Raw genomic sequence first — 21,526 nt, forward strand, 5'->3', positions numbered from 1 at the left:
CGGTCCGATCACGGTTCTCAAAACCGTGAGGTCCAACCGCGGTTCGCACGGGTCCCTGTTTTTTGCACATAGAACGGTTTTTGAAGCTAAAAGAACCGTAAAAATAAACGGTTCAAGGTTTTCCCGGTCGGACCGTACGGTCTGGTCCGGGTTTCAAAACCATGCTTTCTATAGTAGGCTAAAGGGAAAGTGTTAGTCATACTGCTTAAAATCATATACATGCTTAAGAAGATATTCAAACTCAATGTATGTCTACAATGAATTTTATAGAATAGGGTGCATGCTTTCATGGTTAATGTTTATAGAAGTGAATGTGTATGTGGATTTGTGCCACTGTGCATGACAACTACCTCCACACTACATACATCAAAGTGGCCACAAATGAGGGATGGTACCTAACAAGTAGATGTGTTTCTGAACTCATTGGAGGTCCTTTAAGATAAATTTATAAAACTGAAGGTAACCACATCAGTTCTAACATGGATTAAACTCAATTGATACAACTTTCCCAACTCAGATAGAGAAACAATCCTCAAACATCACATGCTTTCTAAAAGGATTGATTTGAAATGTAATAACTGAAATGTTAGTTAATTAAGAGCTGCAGTCTGTAACATTGCTTAGCATCTCATTAACAGGACCCCAATATCGGTACCAATTCCAACCTATACATGCTAAGGATTACCAAACAAAACATACTAGATTCCAGAAAGCTCCTGTGTAACATGGCAACATGTCACAATACACATATCTTGAGGAGAAATGCCAGTACCACCAATAAATAGTTCTTGATCTTAATCTATTGCCCATACAACAAAAGGATTCAATTTACAAGTACAGCTCCTAAAATGAAGTAATATATCTCTTCTATGCTTCTATGCTGCAACAACAGACTACTCCAAATCAAACAATCACTTGGAACAGTACTTAGCCTAACTATGAACTCTTTCAATAAAACATGAGAAAGAAACATCATAGGAAAAGCTTCAGGATATATATATATATATATATATATATATGGTCTTTTAAAAGACAAAATATAGGAGTAGATAAGGAAATACTAATCACAGAATCATTAGTAAAATAAAACATAAAATTACATAGGATCAAATCTAATTGGGAAGTTTAAAATGCATGAATGAATGACTGTTAAATTTAGAGTTTTTACTCCTAGAGCTACAGATTTTGACCATAGGATGATTGCAAAAATATATAAAACTAAACTAATGATGTAAGTGATGTCAAGAATAAAATGGAAAGATGACTTGTTTAGATAAAAATAGAAATTCACACTAACAATCTCAACATAATGTTATAAAAGGTGAAGGAGACCCATTTTTGACAGCCGTAATAATACATTCAATTCAGCAATAAATAATTAATGCTCAACTGAAAAGGAAAATATTAAAATTAAAATTAAAGACAGATTTTTCCTTTCTATGAACAATAATTGTGGATATAGAAATTACATGGGGCACATTAATTGATCAACTCTTTGCAAGGAAGACTACATTTGTGACATGAAGGGTGACTTTTAGTTTCCTTAATGAAAGAAAGGGGTTGTCGGTGACAATCAAATATTTAAGCGTTTCGTTACTTCCTATTTGGATATTTCCCGAGAATATATTCGGGATGTGCGGGATAAGTGCAATCTGCACAGTAGTAGAACCAATGGTTTGAGTTTCTTTCTTCTTCACAGATATTATAGTAATATTCACCAGAATCATCTTCAGCTGTATAACTAAGATTGAAGGGGTGCTCGTGTTGTTTGTACCTTGTGGTTTGTGGTAGTGTAGCACATTTAAAGTCAAGTGCAAATTCACAAGTGGTACAACGGAATACAAAGTAAATTTTAGAACCACAACTGCTACAACTCTGTTCATTGCCTGTGAAGGAGAGGAAAAGTTGGTGCTTATGACCTTCGTGGATAAGGATGTCTGAGAGCAAACTACATTGAACATCAAGTTCAACATGACATGTTTGGCAAGTGTAGAGAAAGCCATTGCAAGACTGATAACAGATATTACACAAAAATGGCTTACTACTACGAAGTGCCATTGGGATGAGGGTGAGTGGGTGTGGATCAAGCGGAAATTCCTTTTTCATTGGTAAATTAGCATAAGATTTATGAAGAAAGAAGCTACAATTGGCACAACTATATAAAGGGGGGAAAATAGCTCTTACACACCCATCGCATTTTTCTTCGTTATTGTGAACCTCCTCATCAGTAAGCTTTAAGTCATGCTCATGACTGAAGTGTTCAATTTATGTGGCTATTTTAGTTCCGTCCTCCCCCACTTTGATATTTTTGACTTTGTAAGCTGTTGCTGACTCAACACATTGATTGAGCTCTGCATCTTCATTCTCTCCATCTTTAATTTCCAACAAATTTATGTCCTCCCTATTTCTCCAGTCTAAAGTACAATTGAGGTGGGCAACGAAATCGCATTTGGAGCAATAGTAAAGCCCATAGCGTGTGTCCACTTTTTGAACACAGAGTAGACAAAATCGGGAGTTGGATTCATCAAGTTCAAGAGAAGAATGGGTGATGTGGAGAGGGTGCTTGTGACATACAACTTTGAGTCTACGTGGGAAATAAGCACACTTTCTATGAATCAATAAACCACATGGATTACACAGATAAGGCATACCTTTGTCTTCTTTTATGCCACAAAGGTCGCAAGTGAACGTTATCCACTTCCAAATGGGTGTCAATGGATGGTCATGGAATTCAGCTTCCAAGGTGGGTAGTAAAGAAGCACATCTGACGTGAAGGTTGAAGTTGCAACGGTAACAGCGATAAGTGTATTCCATGCGAGATTTATTACAGACTTCGCATTTGCTCTTTTCTTTCTCAAGAAAACTTGTGGCTTCGTCAAAGAGAATAAGAGGATGGATTGAGTGTAAGGGATGGTGCAACCCAAGGGGTAGTTCTGCACATGATTTATGATGCCAGTACTTGAAGTCAACGCATTTTACACAACTGTAGCTAGGACCAAATACTGGTTCCCGGCACCTAAAACAATTGATTCCACTTCTCTCGTTTTGATTAAAGACCAGGGGATGCTTCGGATGGCAAAAATGTTGAAGCGGCTCCATCAGATCTTGTATGACATGCACAGTCACAGACAAAATAACATCCAATTTGTTTAGAGAAAAAAGAAAAACGTGACTTATTAATACAACAAGGGCTGGTACACTGAATCAAAATGTATATCTTATAAAGAGGAAAAGAAACAGAGAGAGAGAGAGAGAATTAGAGTTTTATCAAAATCCAACAATACCAATTAGATTTAAAGAATATTGCACTTTTCCCGCAAAGCTTATAAATGATGATGATGATGCTTGCTAGTTGGGGTTGTTCAATTTAGACAGATTTTGAATGTTTAGTTGTAAGATTGATGAGTTGGGGATTCTAAGCAAAACAGGGGATGGATGCAGATGTAGAGTGTGTGTATTTTCAATTTGTGGGTGTGAGTGAGTAAAGAGTGACAAATACATCTAAACAAAATCTTGCACATCAGGTGTTTGAGTTTGTTTGGGTCTAACAAGTAAGGTGGCACAATTTTTTGGACTGAAAATTGGGAGAAATTATAAAGTCCTCATGGTGGACAAATGATGTGGTCCACCATTCCAGTAAAAGACTCCCACTTGTTTAAAATTGTAGAGTTTTAAATAAAAACTAAATACTGACTCAGCAATTTTAAATATGTGGGAGCCTTTTAGTGGAATGGTGGACAAATGACGTGGTCCACCATAAGGACTATATAATTTCTCAAAAATTGGAAAGTAATTTATGTTGGGTGATATATGGAGTTAGTGCTTCAATATACCTAAATTAATTATTATAAAATAATTAATTTTATAATAATTAATTTTGGTATACCACCACTTCTAGGCGAGTTGATACCCAGTTATGTAAGTAACCTATTACTTGGGGGTTCAAGCACCCGCATTTACCTAGCAAAAAAAAAATATATATATATATATATATATTATAAAAATATACTGTATCATTGGGGTTTTTTTTTTTTTTTTTTTTTTTAAATTAATTGAAAAGGAGGAAGCCAAGCCAAGATTAGAAAGTTAAAAATATTGAGATAGAAAGCAATTTTTTTTTTTTTTTCCTTACAAAAAATACTTGCGTAACTTTTGCGAAATAATGTAAACTTTCTATAGGATAAAATTAATGTTTGATAGGGATCTAGTTGTTCAAGTTAGATTTTGGGTAAGTTTTACAAAACTTTTTTTCTTCATAATAATGATTTGCTAAACCCACTATTGAATTATATTTCTTTTTTACAATCATCATGCTCAGTAAAATATTTAGATGATCTATCATTCTTCTCAAATATCAAGATAATTGGGCATTAAAAACTCACTCATTTATGAAGAGCTCTTATACTCTTTCTTCTTCTTTTTTTTGGGTATTCTAAAATATACTAAATGAATAACCTTATAGATTAACAATAAATAGAAACCCATTGTAGTGTAATTTTGTATATGATTAGTCCATAATAGATATTTGATACGATTGTTTGTAAAAAAAAATATAAATAAAAAGATTGATTAAATTTGTGAACTAATGCAAACTATCTCACCTTTAATATGAGACAAAATGAATATTTGACAGAGATTAGGTTCACGTTAGACTTTGGGTAGCTTTTACAAAAGTTCTATTGCTCAATACCTTCTTTTTTTTTGGATACATGAGAATGGTTTGCTAAAGCTACTGTTGGAAAAAAAAATTCCTTTCCAACCGTTATTATACTAACCAAATATTAAGGTGATCTATTATTCTTTTTTAATACCAATGTGATTGGGCATTAGCAACTCACTTACTCTTTAGCTTTTTGTTTTTGTGTTCTCAAATATACTAAAGGACTAACCTTATAGATTTAACATTGGGGAAAAACTTAGGTATAATACCCTAAGTACGATTCATTAGGTTCCCTAATTAAATTCAAGTACATGGCTGTATTAACCAATAAAATACAATCAATTATTATTATTTCCAACGACAATTAAATTCAATGCAGCGATGCATTTGAATTTAATTGAGGAATTTAATATACAACACCTAGGGTACTATATATAAGTTTTACTTTGAATAATAAATGACAATTGATTATTTTGAAATTTTGCGTGTAAGTAAACTATAATTGATATCAAAAAGGGAAATGCTAACGAATGCCCTTAGGACATGGGTTAATAATTCATTTAAAGAAAGTTTTTATGGGAAAAGGAAAAAAATTAATTAATATTTTGATAGCTTTTTTCATTTCCCATAAAAGTTATGTCAAAACTTTTCTAAAATGGATTGTTAACCAATGCCATAAGGGCACTCGTTAGCATAACCCATCAAATAAATATATGGATTAAAGAAAAAGTTGATTTATAAAAAGTAATTGAGTGATATAACTTTAATCAAACCTACAAAAAGTTTACATATACCGAACAATTTAGTAGTAATATATCTCAAAAGATATGATATTAATTTAAGTGCAATAAAAGTTTACTACATTTAACATCCATATGACAAATTTTAAGCAAGCAAAAAAACCTATTTATGAATAGCAATAGAAAAACACGTATATGAACAAATTTGTTGAAGCAATTAATGATACTTACAGCAAGAAGAATCCAATTTTGGCTTCAAAACACACCAAGGCAAGCCTCCAAGTTAGCCTCAAATTTCAATTGTGTTATAACAAAGTTAATGTGGAATTCATCTACAACTTCCACTATATATAGCATTGTTATCAATCGTACCAAATAAGAAATGCATTCTTTATCTCAAAAGAATCTCAAAAGAAAACAAAACAAGGAAATAACAAAATAAGGAAATAAGCAAGGTATTATTCTTGCTTGCCATAATTTCAAAAAAAAAAAAAAATTGAATATTCTAAACTTGAAATTTATCTTTCATGTGTCCAAATCTATTAAAAAAAATCTTCTATAAAAATTGTCAATCTTTATATGCTCAAACTTTACTAATAGACTAGTATGTAGTCCCATGCATATGCATGATTATAATTAAAAAAAAAATCATAATTATACAATTCAAATTAATTTTTTTTAGAAGAGGTTCAAATTATACAAGCTTACCCTTTTTTTTAAATCATACATTTCTAAAATATGTTATGGTTTCTCATTATATATATGATTTACAATTTAATTGGTTTTAGTTTTTGCTCCCAATAATTCACTTGCTACAAAAATTAAAATTTTAGATGGACCCGTGGCAAAAAATTGGACTTCAATTGAAATCCAATTTAGAAACTAATTGGATTTGGACTTTTCAATTTTTACACTCAATAATTCACTTAGTACTAAATTAAAAATTAAATGAAACACACGACACAAAATTGAGAATTGTGAATCATGCTTTGCCTACCTTCCATTTACATTGAGCCATCAAATCTTGACAAAACATGTAAATATATAATTTTAAGAATTTTCTTTTATCTCAGCGTATGATGCAATAGATAACATAACATAATTTTCATTCATTCTAATTATCTTGTGCCTTTAGTGCAAGATAACTTTCACTTGCTCTAAAGAGGCTGTTTAGTTCCTAGGGTTCACTAGTACACTAATGGCATCTTAATAAAAATCCGGTAATAATAAGATAGTAATTGAATGATCATAGATTAATGCTAATTGTGACATATTTTTAATGGATTTGGCTTACTTCCAGTACTTTTTTAACTGGACATGTCCTTTTATTTTAAATATATAATGGTAAGTGGTAGTAAATGTTAATCTACACATTTTATTTAGTTAGTGGTTGACGTGGCAGTCTCTTATTAAAATAAAAAGAGATTCCAATTAAAAAAGTATTGGAGATAAGCCACACCCATTTTTATCTATATTATTTAAATAATTATTCTGTCACTTAAGAGATATGACCTAATTAATTTACTTTAGTTTGAGTATATTTTAAGTTATTATTAGTTAATTTAACTTGTTTCTTTCAGAAAACTGTAGTTCCGTTTAACACTTTTGCTTCAATACATTTTAAGTTATTATTTACATTTATTTGAAGTTATAATTTAACTTGTCCTCCCCCCCCCCCCTTTTTCCTTCTTTCCATTTTCTTTCTTTTTGAAAAACTCAAGTATAAGACTGATGTGTTAAAAAAAAAAAAAAAACAGGATTACCTTCATTATTATGATGCTCTTTCATGAAATTAGAATACCACAATTATTCATTTATTTAAAAACACTAAAAAAAGAAAGGTAAAAGGGAAAAAGAAGAAGAAGAAGGAATCTATGTTCTATAAGAAATCTTATGATATTTCTTCAATTCTTAATATTCTTTTATAACAATCAAGAAAATAAGAAACAACATCAACACAAAGATACTTTAAAGAAATGGACTTCTTTTTCATTACATAAAATCAATTCAATCAAATTTAAATATTATGTGTACTTTGTTTTTTTTAAGAAGTATATTGTTCTTTCTTCTGTAAAGGGGTTTGCATAATTCATATGCCAAGCAGAGCATAAAGAGATTCAACGTACTTATCTGTAATAATAATTAATAAAGTATATTGTTTTCAAAGGATTGAGAAGGACACTACTTTTTCTTTATGTAGAATCAACTTAACCAAATTTAAAAATTATATGTATACTATGTTTGTTTGAAGATGTATATTGTTCTTTCTTTTGTAAAGGGGTTTGCATAATTCAAATGCCAAGCAAAGGATAAAGAGATTCAACGTCCTTATCTGTAATAATAAATTATTTTTTTTAAAGTATATTGTTTTTAAAGGATTGAGAAGAAGGGCAATTAGGTATTTTCACGTTATGCTATATTTTTTCATCTAAGTTAACGACAAACTTGATGTCAGGGTGCAAAGTGTAACAAGGATCCTTGTTTTGAGTGCAAAACATGCATTTGAAAAGTTTTGAGTGAAACGTGTAATAAAAATATATGGTTCAAGGTGGTAAAGTGTAATTTCCCCTTTAAAAAAAGTTGTTTAATGTCCATTGAATTGGCATACGCAACCTAAGAATCAATTGTAGTTAAGTGTCTGTAAGTGTGACTACTCAATCGATTTTTTTTTTTTTTTTTATAATTATACTTTGCTTGTTTTTTATTGTTCTTTTCTTTTGTAAGAGGGTTTGCATAATTCTAATGCCAAGCAAAACATAAAGATTTTTAATGTCCTTTTCTCAAAGGGGGAAAAAGCAATGAGAAGTGTATACATAGTTCAAGAACACGCTCATTCTTCAATTGCAGAGAGACTTTTGAGAATTGTTTTACAATTTGATTTAGCGTGAATGCTTCATGAAGGAGGAAATGATACCCAAAGGAAAAGTTCCATGTAATTCACCCATCTTAGTGAAACAAGTTGATACCAAGGATAAAGTTTAGGCTATAGACCATTATTGATATTGATTCAATAACTTAAGCGGCTAAACAGGGAGAACTAAGAAGAATCATGCAAATATTAAAGAAAGAGTTACATACTTACATTAGTTGCACATGGCATGCTTTCATGTCTTTTAGTCAAAATATTAAAGAGCAACTATGCTCAACTTTACTCAGCTAAACCTTACCAATTAAAATGGGGTAGCTCTAAAAATCTTAATCAACTAACCGAGGTTATATAACCAAATTCATTTATTTTAGATGAGATGAGTCAAGAAACACGAATCATCATAAGCCAATCAGATGCACACATTGATTGATTATCTACCAAGTATGCTAAGTAGGCAACACCGCTTAGAAGTTCAACCAGTTCTTAAATCACCAACTAGCTAAAAATCAAACCATCCAATTACATTGAGAGATTATCATACCAAACCCAGAAGATTAAGAAATATATGAGTCGTTTGTAAATCAAAATGGCTCTCCCTTCCCATCTTGATCCAAATTATAGAGATTAAACCTCTTATTTGGAGCATATCCTTTTTATCTATCATGTGTCTAAACAAACTCAGCTAAAACCCCATATATGTTTCCAAATTGCGCATGCATTTTGCCCCCAACAACAAAGCTTAGGATTTTCTTTTCGATCTCAATCCAACTCATACCTGTTTCTTTTTCCACCCCCTTCTCCCTCGTGCTCTTAATAGTCTTTTCTCTCTCAGCTTTCTTTGAGCAATATTAGAACCACAAGCAATCACACAACTTTTGCTACAACTCGCCACATGGCAAGTTATGAGTGGTGGAGGTATGGATCACATGGACGCCCCACTTTTTCTTCACTACTTACAACTTGTCACGTGATGAGTTGTGATAAAAGTTGTGTAATTGATTGTGATCCTAGCATTTTTCGCTTCAAGGTGCTACCAAAATCAACTGATCTATAGAATATTTTCTGATTTTGAATCACCGTTATTGCTACAAGAACCAAGCTATGCTTGCCAAACATCCATACCAAGGATTTCTGGTGATCCATCAATAAACCTCTTTGCTTCAGTAACCAAACATGGTAACGTTTTGTGTCATCAATAAAAATTTAGAGTATTACCTATCACATCAACTTACCCATTTAACAAGATCTTTATTTCTCCATTTAAAAAAAAAAAAAAAAAAGATCTTTATTTCTTGTTCTTCCTTTATTGATTACAATAGTCAAAAGACTCAAATATTACTTTACTAAAATGACAAAACTGAAAGGGAAAATTATTACTTACCCACCTTTAATTTGGCCGAAATATAAGTTGTTTACTTGCTGTTTTAAGAGCGAAGTCCAACAAGCCAATGATTCAATATTTTTTTTATTTTTTTGAGAGAGTTTCAACCTATGGCGTCCGCTTCTGATAATAGCTTTTTATCATCAGACCAAAACACTAATCGGTTTTTAGTATAGGCGGGGATTGAACCCTAGATCTCTTATTCAACCATCAAAGACTTTACCAGTTGAGTTAACTAGAACCCACGATTCAATATGGTTTTCGATGACGGTGCTATTATTTGAGAGTCCCTGTGCCAGTGCAAAGATTTAAACAAGCATTGTTCACCACCATTGTTATACACAAATAAAAAATAATCGAATATTTTTTTCAGCTTACGGAGCAACTACTAACACTCTTTTTTAAAAAATACAAATCAAGAAAAGAAAAAGAAAAAAAAAGAAAAAAAAAAGAGACATTACATATACATAGGCTAATGGAACTTTCAGCTTTTCATTGACTTCCTGATTGACTTAATGGATGAGTTGATGAAACTGTTACCATCAGCAAGATCTCTATCAAAATCATCATCACCATTTACCGAATAACATATGTTCATTCTGTAATTTCAATCTCATATCTCTCGATTAAATATGTAATTAACATAACTTGTTAGGCTACAGTCTCATGACCAATATCCAAAAGATATTAGATAAAAAAATAAACAAATAAAAGGGGACTTCAAGAATTATTTGCGGTGGCACTCTCAAATAATTCTTGAAGTTCAAAATATTTCCCGCAATCCTATTATATTGGAATTATTCAATTAATATTTAATATTTATTTGCCATATGGCTATATGGTTAGAAATTTCTGGTGTACGATGCACTGATCTATTGCTTGTTTGCCGAAATGGGAGGTTTGGCTATGGTGGGTGCTCTTTAGTAGATGAGTATAGTTTGCAAGTTATTGAAAATGGCAGTGTGCCCTTTATTTTCCTAAAATAAATTGGAAAGCAATAAATAAAGAAAGAGAGAATACTTGTATTAATTAGATAATAAAGTCGAAAACAATAACATTTAATGATTTTTTTTTTAATTGTTAAGGGTTCGTTTGGATATAACTGAAAATTGAAAACTAAAAAATACTGTAGCAAAATAATTTTTAAATGTGTGAATAGTACTGTGGGACTCATTTTTAATGAAAAAGTTGTTGAAAAGTGAAATTTGTGGGTCCGTGAACAGTACACGATGTGCACTGATTGGCTAAAAAAAGTGAGAAAAGTCAAACTTTGCGGCTACTGTTCATTGAACAGTGCATGAACAGTAGCCGTAAGTCTCACAAATGCGTGAAAAAAAAAAAGGAAAAACGCAGACGCAGACGTGGGTTTTCAACCCAATCCAAACATAATCTAAATCTCTTATAATTTATGGTGTAAAAAATATGTAACTTAATATATATATATATATATATATATGCCTATCCTTGTAAAAGAGGTTTAATTTGTTCCCCCAATTATACTATCTTTTTTCTAGAAACAAACACACACACAAGGCACACAACAAACTCAAATCTTCGTAAAAGAGGTTTAATTTGTTCCCCCAATTATACTATCTTTTTTTTAGAAACAAACACACACACAAGGCACACAGCAAACTCAATCATACAACCTAGTGACTATTGGTTTTTCATGTTAATTTTTATATCCAAAATAAAACAAATTAAATAATTTATCTATATGTTATTAATGTGACATCCGTCAATCTTATATGGTAAAATGGACAATAAATTTAACATTTTCATTTTGAAAAATATAGTTTTAAAAGAACATTACTGTCTTTCAAATAGAAACATCCAAAGTTTTTAAAATTAAGCTCTTTTATTTAAACTATATTGAAAGAAAAATATTTACTTTTTATATAAAAAATTATTAAGTTAGAAAAATTATCTAAACTTTTCATTGTTTTGAAATAGTATTATATTTTAGGACATCCTAAAAATATGGAATAGAAAAACCAATAATATGGGAGGGAGATTGTTTTTATAGATTTGGCTACTTAAATTTACGGTGGCAGAATGGAGAAGCTTTATAAGATCACCTTCTTTGTTTAATTCCTCTCTGTGGTGGGCCTCTCGTTTGCCAGTTGATTTGTAATTACTCTTGAGTCTTGACCCAATAGTTTCATTTTATGGGCTTGTTTTTGTTTCTCTATTTTTGGCCCACTTAGATTTTAAAATCTTTTTAGTATTAGTACTTCCCACCAAGATTTGCGGGATTTGATTTCTCACAATTATCTCACTAGTTGTTACTGACTGCTCGTTTATCTCTTGGTTTTACATTAAGTACTATTTATAATAGGATTTTTTTTATTTTTCATTCTTAGATTTCCTTTCAAACTCTTTTTTCACCAATTTGCTCTCTAATCTACGAAGAATACAGAAAAACAGAGAAACAGAATCTCTATCTGGTGAATTTGGAAGTACACGTTGTATTTGCATGCACTTAATATAACGTTTTTCCTTTCTCCTTGTTACACTGGATTTAAGCCCCACGGTTGCTGAACAATATTTGGTATTCTGTTTATAGCAGATTGCACAAGATTTTCTCTCTCTCTCTCTCTCTATCTCACTCTTCCATTTCTACTATGAACTTTGGTAATTTTCCACATTGCTAGATTGGTTGCTCTTGTTCAATTGCTTTCATAGTAAGTATACAACTAAGTCTTGTTGATAATGTCCTTTACAATGCCATGGTTGCACCATGTTTTATTACTACCTTTGGCATGTATTTTCATGGATTAGTTTTTCTTCATTTACATTCCAACTTCTCTTTTAATTATCATATACTTTTATTGAGACCTTTTTCAGTAGATTATTAAAAAAAAATTTACTAGTGATCGGTACTAATTAGCACTTTTTCCATTTATTCATTCTCTTGATCATTTTTAAAGAAATGTAACTATGCAGAAATGTATTTGGCATTTAATAGAATTTTAGCAAAGCTTCTATGAAAATAAGAAAATGTCTTTTTTTTTTTCTTTTTCACATTCAAAATTAAGAGCCAATAGATCATTGAAAACAACCCAAATAACAAAAAATTCTTATTTTTGAGACGCAAATTAATTATTTCAATCAGAACTTTTGGATTTGGATTCTGCTGTCATTGTCAGTCTATCAAAAATGGATTTTTTTTTTTTTTAAAATTTTATAATTGATCATTCTTCCCATCCTGCACTTGTTTGTATTGGCGGTAGATGTGACATTGTAAATAGTTAAATCAATATTGTCATATCTTTTCAATGAAAATAATTGTTACTCAATATGATTGTTCTGAAAAATTAGATATATAAATGAACTGATTCTGAAAAATTAGATATATAAATGAACTGAAGTGTAATACCATGACAATTATGGTTCAGCAACCAAAACTTGGTCATATATCCTGTTTTTTTGTTAACCATTATCTAATACTCACATTTGCCATGAAATGCAGATATTAAACCACAACTTTCAGCCATGAGAGTGAAGTCCTATCCAATGAACTTCTGCTCAACAATAATTTGGCGGCCAATTTGTTTTCTGGTCATTCTAGTAATTCCCTCCACAAACTTTAGCATTCTGGACGCACTTATATTGTTTTGAAATCTGAATTTTGCTCAAATAAGAAAAATATTTTCTTTTATATCAGTGCTTTTATTTGCAACAGTTTAAACTTACGCATTTTATTGTTAAAAACTTGGCAGGGATTTTCTGGATTCATGATATCAAGGTTGTGTGTCATGATCAAACTAACTGAAGAAAGTATAACAGCAGAATCACTTGAATCACGCAACAACTCGTCTTTAAGAATTGAAACAGCAGCTAAATTGCTAGTTCCTTTAAATTCATCAACAATGAATTTTGCAAGAGCTCTAAGTTTATCACTAAATGGAACTGAAATATCATATGGTGTCATCCAAGCAAAGGCCAGTGTTTTTATTGATGGCAGAGTTTGTGTTTTTACTTCTTAGTTTCCTTTTCCATTGAAATGTAAACAGATTCAAGGAAATGTGAAAGCTCTTTTGATAATCAAGCATTCGGAAACTTTCTAAAATTTGAAAATTTGCAATGCATAATGGTAATGTGTCTAGAAGATATGAACTAATGCTTTTTTTCATAATTTCTTGGCTTTTTAATTATATTTTCAGGTTGCACCAACATTATTTATAGCACTTTCAACAATTCCATATATATCACATGCTTCTTATATTGGACTAGATGGCTTACTGTTCTCACTTTACAAAGATGAGGATCAAATGCTAGCAGTATTTTCCAACACTTCATCTCCTTTAAACTGGTATGCTCAGCCAGTGGACCGGGACAATGGGAAGTTATATGGACAAGCAAAAACTGCAGACCCTATGGCCACTACAAATTCAAGTTGGATTCAACAGGCCTTAAATAGTACAAGTGGCTATTCTTGGTTAGGAAAAGCATGGAGCAAATCTCAAGATAGCGTATTTCTTAGTGCTGTGGCTGTGGATGGTAGAGGTGTGGTTTCCTTTGGTTTGCCTGCAAAAGTGGTTATCGACCATTTTTCAGCTTTGGACTTTCATGGTGGTAATTTTCACTTGGCTACAAAAGATGGGAAAGTGATTATACAAGCAAGCCTACCAAATGCACAGATAATGGTAAGCAATAATACAGTTTTGGTGCAAATGGTGAATTCAAATGGAGACCCTACAGATCAAGTAGCTAACTTCTCGTGTGAGTCTGATGATGGTGGGTCAAAACATTTTGATGGGAAAGTTTCAGGAATGAAATACACATTTTATTGCTCTACGCTTGAGATTGCTGGAGTTGAAACGGTATAATTTTTGCTACTTTTTTCAGGCAACTTCTTATTTATGTTTAAGAGATTTATGTGAATTTTAAAATGAAAAATGCTATAGAAATTAGATATTAGTATCAGAATAGGTTTTCAACTCAACATGGCTTATCTTGGATTTCAAAGAAGAATTATCGCTATTTGTTAGTTTTTGAGTTTTCCATTGTCACATTGATTGGTGTTTACACTAGTCAGCTAAGAGCACTATGTTTCATATAAAATAGTATTTTGTTTCTTAATCTTATGGGGTAAAAGATTTTGGCTACTTGCTTACACTATCAAAAGTGATATGACAAAGATCCAAAGAGTTTTGCAAATTATAAGACACATATTACATTTTTGGTTATTGTTGATATGGGGTGTAAACCCCTTCATTGTTTCAAATATCTCTCCTACAATTGGATTTAGATTTAATTCTGTTATGTTCCAGTCATTATCAGTACATTATCACTTCCTTTGATCCACTGTCAAATACTCAAATCAAGTTTATGACATTGTGCTGGTGCATCTAACTGCCCCATTGACTCTGTATTTACCAAGACAATTTTATACAAAGTAACCACCATTTGACTACATGCATGTTATATGATAAAGTAAGACTGCAACTCATCCTCACTCATACAATTTATCTGGAGTTCTATCTATACTCATTTCTATCAACACGAAAAGGAAAGGACATAATTTGCTCTATTCTTGACTAACAGCTAATGTTCCTTTTTATTTCCTTTAATTTGAAAATAACATCAAATTCATCTAAGACTTTATAATTAAAAATAATTTTATTCCACAACTTGACAAAAAAAAAAACAAAAAACAAAAAACATCTTATATTTTACATAATGAAGTTTACAAATGCATATAAGACATGAAGATTTGCCAACAATGACTAATAGTATAATTTGGCAACTATAGTTCATTTAGATGTGTACTTTTTTTTTTCCCAGGTATATGTCTTGGCTTATCCCACCAACAGATTAGTGAGCCTTGTCCATCAGAACAGCAAGCTTTCGTTCACACTTCTTTTGCTTCTGTTTGTTTTTATGGTTATCTCGCTGTCCATCTTCTTGTTCTTGATAGTTAGAGCTGCGAAACGAGAAATGTTCTTATGTGCTGCCCTCATTAAACAAATGGAATCGACTCAACAAGCAGAACGCAAGAGTATGAACAAAAGCCATGCCTTTGCTAGAGCAAGCCATGATGTACGTGCTTCTTTGGCGGCTATCACTGGTTTGATAGAGCTTTCTAATCAAGATGTCAGTCATGACTCAGTTTTAGCAACAAACTTAGCACAGATGAATGATTGCACAAAAGATCTCCTTGGTAACTATTATGCTCATTGTATTTACTTTTTGCCACCCTAATAAAGTATAAACCAAGGTTATCAACATAGATCAATTCCAAGGAGAAGTGTATATTTCACCACATGCTTCAGTACTCGTTTATAAATAATTTGGAACTTTAGGGATGTGTAGAACATTTAAATCATTTTTAAGCATATACAGTAACCTATACTTTATTTAATTCAAAGCATTAACATATATGCATGTTATTATATTAATGTTATCAATGATCCAAGTGTGTGTATCTGACATTTTCTTAAATCATCTATCAACTAAAATTTTAAGCATGTGGCAGAAAATTTTTTCTTCCTTAATTTTCCAATGGAAGTTACTTTGTCAATAATATAGTCATTAGCCAATCAGACTCAAGATTATTTGAATTATCAACCAGTTCTTAAAGTTTTAGCAATAGAAGATGAACTATTTAGCATGGAGAAACTGCTTATATTTACAATTATTTTATTTATGAAAATGGTTCAGGCTTATTGAATTCAGTTCTGGATACAAGTAAAATTGAAGCTGGAAAGATGCAGCTCCAAGAAGGAGAATTCAACTTGGCTCAACTCCTCGAGGATGTAGTGGATATGTTCTATCCCATGGCTATAAAGAAAGGCATTGACATTGTACTTGATCCTTGTGATGGCTCAATAGCTAAATCTTGTCATGTTAGAGGTGACCGTGGAAAGCTTAAACAGATCCTGTGCAACTTGCTTAGTAATGCTGTTAAGTATACAACTGAAGGGCACATCACAGTTCGTGCCATGGTCCAGGAAACAAGTTTTGAAAATGCCATAATTGCTTCTAATAGTCATCTTTTATTGGAGTACTTGTCACGGTTGTGTTACAAGAACAAAAAAGGTTTAAATGATTTGGTTGCCTTTCATACAGCTCAACAAGAACCCAATCTCACAGAATTTGTCATTGAGGTGGATGATACTGGCTTGGGAATTCCTAAAGACAAGCAAAAATCTGTTTTTGAATACTACAATCAGGTTACAGAAACAGCTTCTGGTCAAGAAGGATCTGGTTTGGGCCTTGGTATTGTTCAATCTTTGGTAAGCAATTCAAGTAATACCTAGTTAATGCACTGAAGTTTTTCCTCCTTTTGGACGTGGATGTTGCTTTTGGTTTGTTGTTGTCCAACCTATAATTAAGGTCTTTCTGTTTTATACTTTGTTTTCTTTTGAATGCAAAGTGGACCTATTTTTACTTCCAAAGACATATGAAGTACTTCTGGAATTAGCAAAAGGTTACCTCAATTTGTGAAATGATGGGCCGTATAATTGCTTTTAAGCTGACCCTTGCATTTGACTAAATGTTATTGTGTTTGTGGCTTTGTGCTCTAGGTGCGTCTAATGGGTGGAGATATAAGAATTGTTGACAAAGAGCCTGGTGAAAGAGGCACCTGCTTCAACCTCAATATCAAGCTTCCTACATATAAACCGGAGTCAGCAGACACTGAAGGAGAATTTCCTAGAGTGCACAGTGATCGCCATTCAAACGGATTTCAATCTTTTGCATCACTTCGGTCCCCTTCACCTAAACCAGAAGGATCTCATGTGGTACTTCTTATACAAGGCGATCAACGGAGGAAAATCTTGATGAATTACATAGAAAGCTTAAACATAAAAGTGTCATATGTAAAGCAAGGGAAAAATCTATTATCACATCTGGAGAAAATAAAGCACAGGTTGGACCTTTCCTATTTCAGTTTTTCAGAGAAAACCCAGATGGGTTTACTTGATTATATGGGCAAATCTGCATCTTTCAGTTCTGATTCAGGACCAATTGATGGGCCCTCATGCATCAAGGATGGAAGTGACCATGTTCCACTGCCTTACAGAAAGACCAACTCCAAAAGTTCACCAGGCATCATACTGATTGTGATTGATGCGAGTGCTGGTACTTTCTCTGAACTACGTTCAGCTGTGTTTAACTTCAGGAAGGACATTCAAAATTCACGGTGCAAGGTTGTATGGTTATATCATCCAACTGTGCATGGAACTCATTCAAGAGACCCTCCATGTGATCATATTGTATATGAACCATTTCACGGGTCACGCTTATATCAAGTACTAGGACTGATACCTGAACTAAGAAAATGCAACTTACCAAGGTTGATAGACCATAATTCCTCAAATGAACTTGACTGTGAAGATATGCAGTTGGGGATGCCTTCTTCTCATCACAGATCACTGAAGCAAATAGTGATCCATAAACCTGATGAGAAAAGCAGTGATATACCTTTGAATGGAAAGAAAACTCTGGTTGTTGAAGATAATGCAGTGTTACGCATGGTGACTATAAAAAAACTTTGTAGTCTTGGTGCAGAGGTAGAGGTATGTGTGAATGGAAAAGAGGCCTTTGATCACATCTGCAAAGTCTTAACTGATCATAGAAAGGGAGGACACTCCAATTCTCTCCCTTATGACTATATTTTCATGGATTGTGAGGTAATTTTACAAAACTCATCTCAATTTCATTTTCATTTAAAAAAAGAAAATTTCCATCTTTGGTAATTCATATTTATGGAGAGTTTTGGAATAAAAGCTATAGACCTTGTATCTGCTATGATCTGACCAAACTGAATGATTTCCCAGGACTAACAAATACTGTATGTCTGTGTGGTAACTACCCTAGTATCTCAAATTTCAAGCTTTAACAAGTTCTGTCGATGTGTTTAAAGATTTCTCAAATAATATTTTGCAGATCCACAATGCCTTTCATTTCTACATGACAGAATTGGTATATTGTTCTTATTGCAGATGCCAGTAATGAATGGATTGGAAGCTACAAAACTGATAAGGGTGGAGGAACAACACTATGGCATCCATCTACCTATTGTTGCTTTGACAGCCTATGGAGAGTCAGAACAAATAAGCAAGATGCTTGATGCAGGGGTGGATATCCATTTAATTAAGCCATTAAAAGAGGACAAGTTGTTGGAAGCAATCAGATTTATCAACAATAAACAATAAACGTTTAAACTATTCTTGACATTAGTTATTCTTTTGGATCAGATCATAGTCACTAGCCATCATTTTTTGTTCAATTTGTAAAAATAAAAGTGTTTGGGTTCCATATTTCTTCGAATAAAAGTATATGTCTAGTTTTTTTATCAGGGCCTATTTTTCATTTGTGGGTATCACTCATTGTTAATGGATGATAATGGTTATGTGCTGATTGAATTCCCCAGAAACTGTCTTAGATGTGGTCTGCTTTATGTGATTACTAGAAAAAGTGTCACTAACACTTCCCTCGACGCACTAAAATTTGCTCTACTTCTGTGATTATTAGAAATTAGGTGTTCAGTAAAAATAGGGTAACCAATTTTCATGTAAACAAACAAAACAAGAACAATCAAGCTTATTCTATGGTGCCTCATCAACCAACATGCAAGATTATGGAATTTACAAATAAAACTTTTAAGAGTCTTCCTTAGAAGCTAACCATGCATACATCAAAGGAAACCAGATATAGTACTACTATATATTAAAGCTTCACCACGAGTTAACACTCACCAAGTTGGGACACTGAAGGCCCCATGATTCTCCAACTTCACCAATTCTTTTTAACAAACAAATTACACCGACTGTCAAATTGTTAAAGGACAAGTAGTTTGCTTTATTATATCACTGCCAATTGAGTCCAAATATTTTGTCCCACACTTTCTGCTCCACTATATATTCTACAAATAAAAACATGCCACATGTCCATCTAATTTATTAAATGCTAAATTTATGCCTTCTATTATTTCAATTTCCTAAAATAAATAATCCATCATATTTAAGTAATTAAAATAATAGAAGGCATAAATTTAACATTTAATAAATTAGATGGACATGTGACATATTTTTATTTGTGTAGTATATAGTGGAGCAGGAAGTGTGGGACAGAAGATTTGGACTCCTGCCAATTATGTAATTTGAAGAGCCAACACCATTTGTCTCACTCTTTCTGCTCCACTATATACTCTACAAATAAAAACATGTCACATGTCCATCTATTTTATTAAATGCTAAATTTATATCTTCTATCATTTCAATTACCTAAATATGATTGGTCATTTATTTATTTATTTTAGGAAATTAAAATAATAGAAGGCATAAATTTAGCACTTAATAAAATAGATAGACATATGACATGTTTTTATTTGTGAAGTATATAGTGGAACAGAAAGAGTGGAACAGAAGATTTGAACTCAGCACAAAGTTAGTTGTTCTTTTCTTTTTCTTTTTTACCCTTACAATCAATGGGAAGAGGGATTTGAAACTAAAGTTATTTACATGGGATACATTGAGATACAGGATTCTTTGGTGCGTTGTTAATTATATTAGTCGCAAACTTGCGTGATGCGTAGAAAAGTTTGACAATTTGTTTTTTTGTTAATTGAAAAATGAAAATAATAAATGAGACTTATAAGTATTAGTCTCAAAACCTTCTTAAAATGATGTGATTATTTTCTAACAAAATGTAGTTGATACAATAAATTAGATTATCAAAATTAAGCTATCTATATTTGTTATTTGAAAGTGGTTTAAATTTAGTAAGTTTTTTTTTTTTTTTCCTTCCTTCAAGGAAACATAATGCATTTTAACTTCAATTATTATATAAGGGGAGGTATTTTTTAAATAATGTAATGTGTGGTTAGAATTTGTTTTTCGTACTCTTTACAACGATTTATCATCTATATGTATTGAATGGCCTAAAGATGAAGCAGATATAAGTAAATATATCATTTAGATTAGGAAAAAAATACAAGAATTTAATAACATTTAAAAAAAAATTTATCAAGAATCTACTAACATTACGTTGAGAATATGAAATAATTGTCAATGAAGTAATTTCTCTTTTTACATAAACCCCTCCTCTCAAAACAACATTGAAGTGGATCGAATGGATTAAAGTAGACTGAAATGAACCAATCTAAACCTAAAAAGATCAAATGAACCAAAATGGACCCAATAGACCGAATTGAAACAAAATGCTACACTGATGTAACTCAATAAGAACATGGACATAGTAACAATAAATGCTACACTTCAACTTTAGATAATTAACTATAGATTTGCCAAGAATGAGAGAGCAAAGTGCTATTTCATCTACTATTGTAAAGAAAGAATGTTCAATGGATCCCATTACTAATTTCCCTCAAAACATTAAGGCTGGCTATTGTCTATAGAATCGTCACACAACGTCTTTTGGAAAATTGTTTTGCTTTGTAAAAAGAACTCATTATAGTTTATTTCACTGCAGCAAACAGAATTTGTTTCAGCTATAATTTTTTTTTTTTTTTTTGGTGCAAATTGTTTCATTTGGGTGCAGTCAGAGCTGAAATTAGATCGTAACAAGGCCCCATTTCTTAAACCTACAGGCCTTGGCAGAAACTATTCCTTCACGGAGACTAGTGACGTACTATTTACCTCTGTTTATCATTGTATTCTCAACCGTAGATCATACGTTAAATAACTGTATTTGCAGGCTTTTTTGCTAACAATAGTTATCTACTTGGTTAAGATCTATTGATGTTTTGAGGTTGGAAATAAGAATGATTCATGTTTTCGGAATACCCATGATGGTCCAAATTCATCATGCGGTTGCCAGTGAACTCTTTAAGGCTAATGAAGCTTCACCACCCTCATGTAAATGTCTCAATTTTATAACAGTTCCACTTCCACTATTTGGGGCCA

At 32.0% G+C, this 21,526-nt stretch overlaps 2 protein-coding genes across 3 annotated transcripts; one reads left to right on the forward strand and one right to left on the reverse strand.

The window, feature by feature from the left end:
* Window positions 1-1,593: 1,593 nt before the first annotated feature.
* On the reverse strand, window positions 1,594-2,814 carry LOC115980479. Its single transcript, XM_031102720.1, has 2 exons — window positions 2,314-2,814; window positions 1,594-2,010 (listed from the first exon to the last, which is right to left on the reverse strand). Exons 1-2 carry the CDS (start codon window positions 2,812-2,814, stop codon window positions 1,594-1,596), a joined length of 918 nt encoding a protein of 305 aa, XP_030958580.1.
* A 9,211-nt stretch (window positions 2,815-12,025) lies between these two features.
* On the forward strand, window positions 12,026-18,953 carry LOC115980061 (histidine kinase CKI1-like). Of its 2 annotated transcripts, none has more exons than XM_031102265.1 (8): window positions 12,026-12,334; window positions 13,123-13,220; window positions 13,373-13,594; window positions 13,817-14,476; window positions 15,441-15,816; window positions 16,317-16,891; window positions 17,183-18,289; window positions 18,602-18,953. In XM_031102265.1, the coding sequence occupies exons 2-8, from the start codon at window positions 13,146-13,148 to the stop codon at window positions 18,812-18,814; spliced, it is 3,228 nt and encodes a 1,075-aa protein (XP_030958125.1). In that variant the 5' UTR covers window positions 12,026-12,334; window positions 13,123-13,145; the 3' UTR covers window positions 18,815-18,953. The 2 variants fall into 2 exon arrangements, with proteins under 2 accessions (XP_030958125.1, XP_030958126.1); XM_031102266.1 differs by having other exon boundaries at window positions 12,026-12,201.
* The last annotated feature ends 2,573 nt before the right edge of the window (window positions 18,954-21,526 follow it).

Source organism: Quercus lobata, chromosome 3, assembly GCF_001633185.2.
Source record: "Quercus lobata isolate SW786 chromosome 3, ValleyOak3.0 Primary Assembly, whole genome shotgun sequence".
Classification (NCBI taxonomy): Eukaryota; Viridiplantae; Streptophyta; class Magnoliopsida; order Fagales; family Fagaceae; genus Quercus; species Quercus lobata.